The sequence below is a fragment of the Fringilla coelebs genome (genome assembly GCF_963513975.1).
Source record: "Fringilla coelebs genome assembly, chromosome: 8".
NCBI classification, from domain to species: domain Eukaryota; kingdom Metazoa; phylum Chordata; class Aves; order Passeriformes; family Fringillidae; genus Fringilla; species Fringilla coelebs.
Genome location: NC_140066.1, coordinates 18,744,894 through 18,756,800, shown reverse-complemented (window position 1 = coordinate 18,756,800; position 11,907 = coordinate 18,744,894). Strand labels below are relative to the sequence as shown.

The window sequence follows — 11,907 nt, the reverse complement described above, 5'->3', positions numbered from 1 at the left end:
ACCAGTGAAAGCTTTGGAAAGATACACACTGGAGCAGTGAACCACATAAAGAAAGGATATTTTATTTCTGCATGTGGCACTGGTGGACTGCCACTAGAAAACTATATATAGCCCTAGGCTTCACCTTGTCAAGAAGACCTTCAAATTCTGAAAGAGAAATAAAAAAGATAAATGCCAAAACAGGGAGAGAAAATGTCTTTTGTTATTAAAAAATCAATCTGTTTATCAGAAAGAAAACTGAGAAGTAACTTGATTACACTGTTCAAGCACTTTGAAAGGAGAAAATGTCAGTGCTATGGGACTCCTTAAACTAGCCAGAAAGTTACAAGAATTCCTGTCTAGAATGTTAATTCAGGCACAATGAAATTATGAATGTGGCATGAAGGGGTTTTTAGCTGTAGGTGATAATATTTTAGCTACAAAAATTGAAGAAATTTTTGATTTTCTGACACGTTCAGATAAAGCCTGTTGGCACTTTAAAAGTTATGTTTATCCAAACACAGGCAATTTGACTCTGCATATAGGTAGGAAACACAAATGCCCTGAGTAAATATAAGTCTTGCTATGCAAGAGACCAGAATCAATGCCAAATAATCCTTTTTAACTTTATGTCATAGGAACATAATTAACAAGGATCTTGGATCCAAGTTAACACTTGAACAGACAATAAGAAAACATTGCAGAAGTGTCGGATCACTTTTAATGCTGTGTATCCACAGCTAAAAAACAAAAGGAATGGCCAAAAAAGGCAAAACCTTGACTACATATTTGCAATGAGATTTTTGTTAATGTAAAAGCTCAATATTCTTCAGATTTTTTGGAATGTCTACAGTACGGATTGAGTAGTTCTTAGAAAAAATGATGCATAGAAAAAGCAATTATATATCATTAGATTAAATCATAATACATTCATTAAGGTAAATAAACCTGGTTTTTCTTCTGCATCATGAGAAATTCATTTGCCTTGGCCTGTTCTTCTCATGCACACTATATCTTCAGAGATAACCTTCTGTATCTTCAAAAGGACTTTTTACTTTCCATGTGGCCTTGGAAGGCCTAGTTATGTCTTCATTTTGAGGTTGCTGAAAAAATGACTGGTTGTTCTTGGACTAGATTGACCATCATGAATCTATGAAATATATTACATAAGATACTATAAAAACAAGCCTAAATTCCCATACACCAAAGGAATAAAAATGGACAAGCCTCCAAACAGCATGAAGCAAACTTGACACAAAACAGAGATTTCACTGTGTACAAACAATAGCCCTTGGCTGATAAACAGAAAGAAGTTTTAAGGTTGTTTGTAATGTCATGAGATCATGTCTTGCAGAATCACACGTCTCCATCAAACTAAGGGGCATTTTCTAATCATATGTGAGGGGATTGTATAAATGATTAGTGAGATGATATTTGCTAATAGCTAATAGAGCAATTTTGTTCTAGGTCTGTATTTTCTAGTCTTGCTGAAAACAGTGTAAACTTCTGCGTCCCTAAGAAAGCTTCTGTCTGTGTTGGCAAGGAAATGATAGAAGAATGTAATTAAGCAAAGATGACCCTAAAGTGAAATGTGGATTCTTTACAATATACAGTGTCCTTCCTACCAGCCACATGTGTTTGTCAGATGTTTACAGAATCTTCATTAACTAAGAGCTTTGCTAGATAACAGAAGCTGAAGCATGGCATCAATGACTCTGATAAGGACAAGTGTATGACCAATCTGCTTGACAACTGACAAGAGGCTGGGGTTGGAAGCAGACTGCAAAAAGAATACCAGAAAGTGATTTGCAAAGGGCATTCCAGTTGTTTGCCTTACATCTTCTTTCCTCTGTCCGTATTGAAACAAGACTGGCAATCAGCTAAAATACCCTTGTCCTCTTGTCTCTCCACCAGAAAGTAAATATAGAAGAAATGTGTTGTTTTGGAGTATTAGCTGCACTGTCTGTTTTCAACATCATTGCTTGTTTGACAAGAGGCAAGCCTTTGGAAGACTGGGACAGGCTATCAGGTATGGGAAAGTCTGATGCACACTTTCATCCTGGGGAAGCAGAAGATGAGACCCACTTCAACTTTAAATCTTTCTTGGAGAATATGAAGATGGATTTACTGAGGAGTTTGAATTTGTCAAGAGTCCCCTCACAAGTAAAGAGCAAAGAAGAACCACCACAGTTCATGATTGATTTATACAACAGATATGCTGCGGACAAGTCTTCCATTCCTGCATCCAATATTGTAAGGAGCTTCAGTACTGAAGGTAGGAAAGTCCTCAATATGTGGACTACAATTTTTAAAGAAGTAAATTAATAGTAAATAGTCAGATTCTTTTAAAATTCAGAAGAAACTGAGTTCCTAACTTCCACGGATTCTTTAGAAATTAAACATTAAAATTTTGGCTATATTCTTACTGTATAGTTTCTTTCAATCTTTAAAAAATGCAGTTACCTTTAGTTTTTTCTTTGATATTTTCAAAGCAGAAAATATAATGTACAATATTCTCTTCTCAAATGCTTGAGCTAAGATGATGCACCAAATAACAAGGTTTACATGAAGCCCGTTTCTCAATCCTAGATACTTCAAACTGAGTTTTTATGTTAGCATGCAAACTTTTGATCACCTATAATTGAGAATGATGCTAGAGAGCTTTTCTTTCTGGTGGGCTCTGTACATATTTAAAAACTACAGCAACCAGCTGAGAAATTTGTTGCTGAATCCAAACAAGGACCAGCACTGCTCCTCCAAAATTCTGGGTTAGACAAAGATTTATATGGAAATGGTTAGTCATGCTTCTATCAACAGAAAAAATTCAAGATCCCTGTCTGTGTAACATTAAATAGACTTTTAAAAGATCCATCAGGCAGTAAAAAAGTTAGAAGTAAGTGCAATCATTGTTGCAAAATGAAGCAGGGAGAAATGAAGCTTCTGTTTATTTGAAAAATAGACATACACAAGTAACAGCACACGGAGAACTCCAAATTCCCAGATTAGTGTCCCTAGTCCTGAAATAGAAAGAAATCTCAACAATAGAACCTAGATGATAGTTTCCATATCTCACACTCCCCTCTGACTACTTTACAGAGTAAATAATCTGAAGAAATGGCAGCAACAGTCAATTAAAATTGCCCTAAAATCTAGTCACGATTAAGCAGTTAGTTTACATTGACCATTAAATAGACATCAGGGATGACTTTTAAATATTACCAATCTGATCTTCCAGCCAAATATCTGCCCCTCCCAAGGCAAACTTGCTGGTACTGCACATAGATTTGCAGACAACAAAGAAAACGTGAACAAATCCACACAAATTCAGGGAGTCCAGCCTGGAACAGTCTGGGACCTGGCCATGAAAGGCTGTTTATCACCAAGACCCAGTTCAGATAAAGACTGGAACTTCAAGTCAGGACTTTCAAAAACTTTTCTATTTCCCCAAACTTCCAGTCTAATCTGCTTTCAAATTTATCTGAAGACAACAACAAAAGCCTCAGTACAGCCAGTTCTTAAAAGACGTATATGTATATTAGAGCAGAAGAGTAGGAAATCATCGGGTTTTTTACAAATTCTTTGTGTAAAAAATGTCTTCAGTGAATTGCTAAATCTGAAAACTGCACTTGCCTTATTTATGTACTTATACTGTCCACCATGATCCATAGTTTGTTCTAGGCTGACTCTTTATGCTTCCCTCCACACACTCACCTGGCTATGCAATCACAGTAAAATACTACCAACACCAGGGACTTCCATTTCCTCTTTTCTCTCTCTGCCCTTGAAACTTGGCCAGAAGACAGGATTTTTGGGGTTTTTTTTAATGCTGTGTTATGTATTATAATGCTCTTATTTTATCCCCAAAATATGCTCTTATTTTATCCCCAAAATATATATTTTAAAATCAACTTACTTGGACAGTCAGAAGCACTGTAACCACGTTTTAATTTCCTATTGCAGATGTTGTTTCTTTAGATTCACCAGAAGAAAACCCATTTCAGAAACACATTTTGTTCTTCAACATCTCTATTCCACAATATGAGGAAATCACCAGAGCTGAATTGAGAATTTATATCTCCTGTCACAGGGAAGTTGGGTCTCTCCCTAGGCTGGAAGGCAACATGGTAATTTATGATGTTCTAGATGATGGCCACTGGGAAAACCCAGAAAGTACCAAATCTTCCCTTGTCTCCCACAATATCCAGGAATGTGGTTGGAAGATGTTTGAAGTGTCCAGTGCTGTGAAAAGATGGGTCAGGGCAGACAGACTGGAGACTAAAAACAAGCTAGAGGTTGTTATAGAGACTAAAGCTCTGAGTGGTTTTGCTTGTGAGAAGCTGGATGTCAGTGTTACCCCTGACACAAAAAACCTGCCCCTGTTAATAGTGTTCTCCAATGACCGCAGCAATGGGACAAAGGAGACCAAAGTGGAGCTTCGTGAGATGATTGTTCATGAACAAGAAAGTGTGCTCAAGAAACTAGGGAAGAACAACACTTCATCTGAAGAGGAACAGCAGGGAGAGGAAAAGGCCATCACTGGACCCCACCTGCATTCCTCCAGAAGCAAGAGAAGTGTTGGAGCCAACCACTGCAGGAGAACTTCCCTCCATGTGAACTTTGAAGAGATTGGCTGGGATTCCTGGATCATTGCACCAAAAGATTATGAGGCTTTTGAGTGTAAAGGAGGCTGCTTCTTCCCTCTGACAGATAACGTCACCCCAACTAAACATGCTATTGTCCAAACTCTGGTGCACCTCCAAAACCCCAAAAAAGCTTCCAAGGCCTGTTGTGTTCCAACCAAACTGGATTCAATCTCCATTCTTTATAAGGATGATGCTGGTGTGCCCACTTTGATATATAACTATGAAGGGATGAAAGTGGCAGAATGTGGCTGCAGGTAGTATACAAGGCAGAAGCTCTAGGAATAGGAAAATGCCCTTTTTCTGTCCTGTGTAAATCTGTACAATAGTGATGCAAATGAAGACCATTACAAACAAGGTTTGGAGCAAGGTTGTTGCTGCTTGTTTTAAGGGAAAATTGGCATTTAAAGAATGGCAATCTTTGTAAATAGCCTGCATTATATATCATGGCAAAGCTAATACTGGATTAAAATATTGTGAGATTGAATGAACTATGCATTTTCTGGTGACAGTGATACAATGTCAATGTCTTATTTCAAACTTTGTGTTTAATTAATGGTATTTAGGTCACTAGAGGATTTTCAGTGGGGGTTTAGGATGTCCTGCAAATGTTTAACAGCTCTTGAAATCTAATTCTCTCAGTCAACTCTGACATTTTCAACTTCGGTAAAACTCAGTAAATGGAATGTTGTCTGTACGATAAAGTCAGGAATCTAAATCTAGGAGGCCTTTTCTCATATCAGTAATCTCAGAAGCTTTTACAGGCAAATTATTTGTTCCTGTAAGTGAAGATTTGCAGTATTCAAAACAGAAGAGACTCTCACTTATTTCATTCCCAAGTTTCCTTCTGTGGGTAGCAGGTGCCTTAGTTTCAGCTTTCTTATCCTCAATGTCCCTATTTTTACCCCTTTATGGCACACACTTGAATGATAAGAAGTGCAGCCTTCCGCTTCTAAGACACTGTTTCCTAGGAGGAGCAGCAGCCCTTATCGCCGCACAAAGATAAGGAGCCACTTTGACCCACTGCATATTCTTAGTATTTCTTTGCAAGAACATGCAGTCAAATGATGTCCAGCCTTAGAAGCTGTATCCTAAGAGCAGTGGGGGTTGGTAGAGCTCAGCACTTTTGAAAAGCTCAGGCTGCTTATTTAGAGGCCTAAATTTGTTGTTCAGAGGTTCTCACTTTTTAAAAATTTCTTCATAGGAAAAACTCTATTTTACGTACAAAATTCTTTCACCCCTTAGAAGTCTGGGAAAAATGGAAAACTTCTGTCTGTGTCCTGTTACATTGCTGTATGAGAAATATACTATCATACTATCATTCTTCTGGCTTCAGTTTTATTTTCACTAAGCAAGGACACCATCTTTCCTGCAATTAAAGTAAACTTCCTTTGATGCTAATGGAGGTTGTGCCTGTAAAAAGACAAACCATCTTAAACTGGTTGCAGGTGACAGGGGTAAGTGCTGTACAACATCACCATAGTGCACCTCACTTCTACTCCTTAACCACCTTACACAGCTACCTGAGAACCCTTTTGAACCAAATCCTTAACAGACTATGCATCCATTCAAAAAGGTGAAGAATATTGATGAGGAAAAAATCTAAACAGTACCCCAATGTATGGAAGCAGCAGAATTTAAATCGATACATATGTTTTGAATTATGACAGCCTGTGGGCAAGACGAATTCATTTGGCATGAACAGGTCAGCTTGAAATCCAATACACAGTTTATTTACTATTGTTAACCTAATACAGAGCAAATAGCAGGTGAGTGTGAGCAGGGCGGTTGTAATTCCATCAAGAACTGCTGGTTAGATGACAAACCATGAGCACAAAGCACGATTCACTAGAATTCTTGAACTGATTTATAGTCTTTTTCTTTAGAACTGGTCTGCAATTGGATCAGATCTGAGAACTGGGTCCATGCAAACTCCATACATCCCTAGCTGCATGCCATTAACCTCTTAAGCTTCCCACAGCAGTAATCATTTTGCCACTGGCTTCTGTCATCTCACAGTCATCGTTATGTCTTCCTCCTGCCAGAGCCCCCTGTATTGTCTCCCTATTTTGTTCCTCTCTCCTAAGCTCCTGACATTTTGCAAAACTTCTCAGTGACAGAAACAACCAAACATGCACTTGGTTTGATCACATTAGAAGACTTATTCACCCTTGTGTCAATGTAATTGTAGCTAAGTGCCCTCCAGTCATCTAAACACAAGGTCCTAGTTATATTTTAACTTCACTGAATACAGGACTTTGTCCATAATTAAATGAAAAAAATGGAGAAGAAGAAAAAACTTCACAGAGAGAAATTCTCAAGAATCAAGGGAGGGTGTGGGGGGGGGGTGTTACATTCTGAAGTCAAACAACGATCTTTATGTCCCTTCTTTGGATGGGAAAAAAAATCCCCCAAACCATTTTTGGCTCAAGACCTCAGCTCCTAGCTATGCTCTCAGAATTCCAGAGAAGACCTACAGAGCCCATCACAAAACTGGACTAGAAGTTGCTTTTATATTCAATGAAAAAAATCAATTGTGTTTCCGGCCAGCTTTAACAATCATGCCCACTGGCTTAACATTTTGTTTGGCACGGTAGGAAAATGAAACATGAATCTTTCCACAGGGTAACGAACGGGGTCAAGATGAAATGAGAGCCCAGTAGTGACTACAGCTGCTGCTACCTTCAGCATGGCTGAAGTGCGTGTCAAATTGATGTTTGGCTTTACATTTAGCAGCTTGATTTATGTAGTTTTGCACATTTAATTTTAAATAATTGTTTGAGATCGCTCAGGTTTCAAATGCTTTGTGATGCAACAAGTCAGCCAAGTGGTGAAGATGGTTCTGGAGAGTCCTCAGACTGTGAAGAACAGGTAAGCATGCTGCCCCTGCTTCAAGCTGGGCCCCACTGGACACTGAGAAAGCCCACCCTCATGACTGGGTTGTGAATGTTGACCAGCAGCTTGTGTTACTGAGGAGCAAGCTGGGCCTTGTGCAGTGTTCAGATAGAATGCACAGTTAGAATGAAAACTTATTCATTTGCCAGAAACACAAGGCCGATGTCACAGCCACACAGCTCAAGGGGCCGTACATCAGCATGGGGGGCAGCAGTGCCAGGAGGAGCCATCAGGGCCTCAGGGCCTCAGCAGAACCCTCTGCAGGAATGGGATCGGTTTGGGGGCAGAACCCTCTGCAGGAATGGGATCGGTTTGGGGGCAGAACCCTCTGCAGGGATGGGATCGGTTTGGGGGCAGAACCCTCTGCAGGAATGGGATCGGTTTGGGGGCAGAACCCTCTGCAGGAATGGGATCGGTTTGGGGGCAGAACCCTCTGCAGGGATGGGATCGGTTTGGGGGCAGAACCCTCTGCAGGGATGGGATTGGTTTGGGGGCAGAACCCTCTGCAGGAATGGGATCAGTTTGGGGGCAGAACCCTCTGTGGGAATTGGATCAGTTTGGGGGCAGAACCCTCTGTGGGAATTGGATTGGTTTGGAGGCAGAACCCTCTGCAGGAATGGGATCAGTTTGGGGGCAGAACCCTCTGCAGGAATGGGATCCGTTTGGGGGCAGAACCCTCTGTGGGAATTGGATCAGTTTGGGGGCAGAACCCTCTGCAGGAATGGGATCCGTTTGGGGGCAGAACCCTCTGCGGGAATTGGATCAGTTTGGGGGCAGAACCCTCTGCAGGATCAGATTGGTTTGGGGGCCGCCATCCATGATGGCTACCACACAAAACCTGCTGTGGGTGACTGGACCTCTCACTGCTTCCAATATAACCCTAGGATAGGAGGGCTTGATAGAGTATTTAATATTCAGTATTTATGACTGGCCAACTCTGCTTGGTGTACTGAACATGTAAATCTATCCAAAATGTGGGATGTAGAGAATACAGAAAATATAATGCAAACACATACTATACCAATTCTTCAGGGACTTCACGTTCAAAAGTATGTTTCTGAACTAGGCCAGGTTGCATATTTGAAATGCATTTTCTGGATGACCTCCTGAATCTTCTACTTGTCTAGAATATAGTAGTTCATCTACTCAGTGGAGCTATTAAATGTGAGTTTATCACGGCTGTGCTTCATAAACTGTGGTGACTCTCTACCTGCTCCTGGCTGAAATTAGAGAGATTTCAAAATACACTTTTTCTACCCTCACCCAATCTTACTTTAAAAATATAAATCATCTTCTCATTCTCTTTTTTTTTTCTTTTTCTTGATCACTGTAAAAATTGGGGGGAAGGGAAGGGAAGGGAAGGGAAGGGAAGGGAAGGGAAGGGAAGGGAAGGGAAGGGAAGGGAAGGGAAGGGAAGGGAAGGGAAGGGAAGGGAAGGGAAGGGAAGGGAAGGGAAGGGAAGGGAAGGGAAGGGAAGGGAAGGGAAGGGAAGGGAAGGGAAGGGAAGGGAAGGGAAGGGAAGGGAAGGGAAGGGAAGGGAAGGGAAGGGAAGGGAAGGGAAGGGAAGGGAAGGGAAGGGAATATTTACAAAAAATCAAATCTAACAGATTTTGGATTAAAGTTTTTCTTATTACAAATGTAATCATTAAGCAATTCAGAATACTATTTTCATTTTCATAAAATAGAAATATTTTAATATTAAAATAATGTGAAAGAAAACTTCCAACTTCAATTTTAATCTATACAGGTTTGTATGGCGCAAAAAACTGAAAAACCTTGGGACAAAAATCTGACATTACTTCTTTTGGCATGGAAATTAGGAAGGAATCTAAGGGTGTTATTATTAATTCTTTTTATTTCTCAGGGGCCTAGAAAGCCTACTCAGGAACAAGTTTTCCTTTGTACCAAAGAGTACAAGAACAGAACAGAATAGGCAGTCTTAGACCATACCTCTTCAATCCAGTCATGCCTGTCACAGACAGCCATGAAGTAGTACTGACCCAGACTTGTACATCTATAAAAGGCAGGGAAGGTTTGTCTAGAAATACTTATTGAAGTCCTGGAAGCATTAAATATTTCATTAGCATAGTCCTGTGCTTGAGCTAATAAATTCTGCCTCTCAGTGTTTGGAAGCCAGCTATCACCTTTAAATTAATTCTTATTCATACATATAATTTTAAAAATGGCTGTATGAAAGGCTTTACTAAACCAAAAGCAGTTTATTCCAACTTTCACCTTTATCCTGTTGGCATCTCTGCCAGTGAAAAAGGTGTTCTTGCTGCCACCTTCAGATGAGCCTCCTGCTACTGCGGCTTGTCAGTGACCAAATACCTACATGGGTCTGATGAGGGAAGGGTGGGATCAACGAGAAATGGGGAGTACTGGAGGAGAATATAGAATGCAAATACTATACAGCAAAACATTCAGTCTTGTGCCTGTGGAAGGTTTTTAGCATGTGATCTGAGTAATGCAGACTCTGCATGCAGACTAGTCTGGGACAGATAAAAAATACCTCTTTTCAGAGTATGTGGGAAATTCATACCCACAGGAAGTCAGAAAATGAAATACTTGTGGACAGATTTTAGAGGATCATAAAGTTTTATGAGTTATAAAAGCTAAAACTAAGCCTTAGCTATTTAGTTCTGCTCAAAACTAAAATCAAAATAAGACTTTGGCTTGAGTTATATTATAAATTAGAATAGATGGTAGAGTTACATTTTGGATCTGGTTATTCAGAGTTCAATGAACACACTTGCATTAAACAACATATTTGATAAAAAATTTAAGCTATATGAGCCTCAAAATGAGTAAGCTAATAGTCATTCTCCAAATCTTAAGGAATTCACACCACACAGAAAGGATTCTTACCTTCTAACACCATCTGTAAAGAATTACCAAGGTTGCAGTGAAAGTGGCATGTCACATTGAATTCAGAAATCCATACTGAATATTCATATTGAATTTCAATAGAAATAGATTACTGAACAGATCCAGTGAGGAAAGATAGTTTTTTTCCACTGTCCTAGCATTTTAAATTGTGCATGTTGGAAAAAATCCTTAATTTTACATTTACTTTTTTTTTTATGTGGCAGCAATAAAGTACATGGGAATGAATGTGCATACCTTGAGAGATAAATTGAGCTGTGGGGTTTTGCCTTATCTAATCACAATACTGGATATATTTCTCGGTATCTTTGCTTCATAAGAAGCTCAGCTACCATTTCCAGCACTTCTGATATGAAAATCTTTATAGACTGTGATAAAAGGCAAAATAAATGTCAGGAAAATAGAGGAAAGTATATTTTCATAATGTTACTATTATGTAACAATCACAGGCAGGAAAGTGCCATTTTGTGATTTTTAACCTCTATATAAGGCCTCACTGGAGAAGAATATTGTTCATAAGTGGAAATACTTTCTTAAATGCGATGGAAAAAATTGTCATGTAAAGAGTTTAGCAGTGATAGATATACCTCATTTAGGTATGGAAGGCACAGCTGATATCTGCCATACTGATTCAAAATATTCAATTGCTGTTCTGTTCTTTTCTCCTTTCTGACTATTGTCTTCATGTCAATTCATCTCTGTCTGTTACATTCTAAGATGAGGTGACTGTTAGCACCTTGTATCTAACATCTGTAACACACTTTGCACAGTAAGTTGAGAGTTGTGAGTGGCAAGCTTCATTCAGGACACTCACACATACACCAACAGAGTGCATCCAGAAAGGCTCAGACCATCTTTGGACTCTCCCCTCCACATGCATTCATATGTAGCAACATTTTGACAGGAGTACAAAAACATGCTCTTCCCAGATTTCAGAGTCTATTCTTGTGGCTACCTCCAGCAAACAGAGTAGCTGGGGTAGCAATTCATTTCAGATGAAGCCAGGAATCTGTTCCTGTATATCTTTGGCCTGTCATGCTGGAGCTCGGAATGGGTACAGCCTGCATCCTGCATATTCTGATCCTCTTTCAAACTCTTAATACAATAGGGTCTCAAATACATTGTGAGCAGAAGAAAACAACCCCCCACATTCTATTTTGGTATGTTGAGCCTGAAGTCTATTGGCTGGGAGCTGTCATCAGACATGACCATATGTTACCCAACGGTATTACAAGTAAATCCTAATTGAGTGCAAATTGTGAAGATTAAAGTCATCTCAGATTTAGCTGTATTATGTTGAGGCAAATGTGTTTCAAAGTCCTGTTTAAAATGCTGGCAATTCTCAGCACAGAAATTAAAAGGCTGTCATTACCTTGGATTTTATGAGCTGTGCTAAATGTCTGGAGTTCCTTGTTTGGAGCCCTTAGTCATAGAATGTATGAACAGTCCTTTGCAGCTCAGACTAAAAAACACCAAAGACAATGTATTGTCAACAACTGTTGAAAGA

The 11,907-nt window shown here is 39.5% G+C and overlaps 1 protein-coding gene across 1 annotated transcript; it reads left to right on the top strand.

Annotated features, from left to right (window-relative positions):
• Positions 1-1,911: 1,911 nt before the first annotated feature.
• GDF2 (growth differentiation factor 2) lies at positions 1,912-4,880 on the top strand (the record flags this gene model as incomplete). The annotated part of the gene is made up of 2 exons (XM_084210387.1): positions 1,912-2,254; positions 3,940-4,880. 2 exons carry the CDS (start codon positions 1,912-1,914, stop codon positions 4,878-4,880), a joined length of 1,284 nt encoding a protein of 427 aa, XP_084066513.1.
• Positions 4,881-11,907: the final 7,027 nt, after the last annotated feature.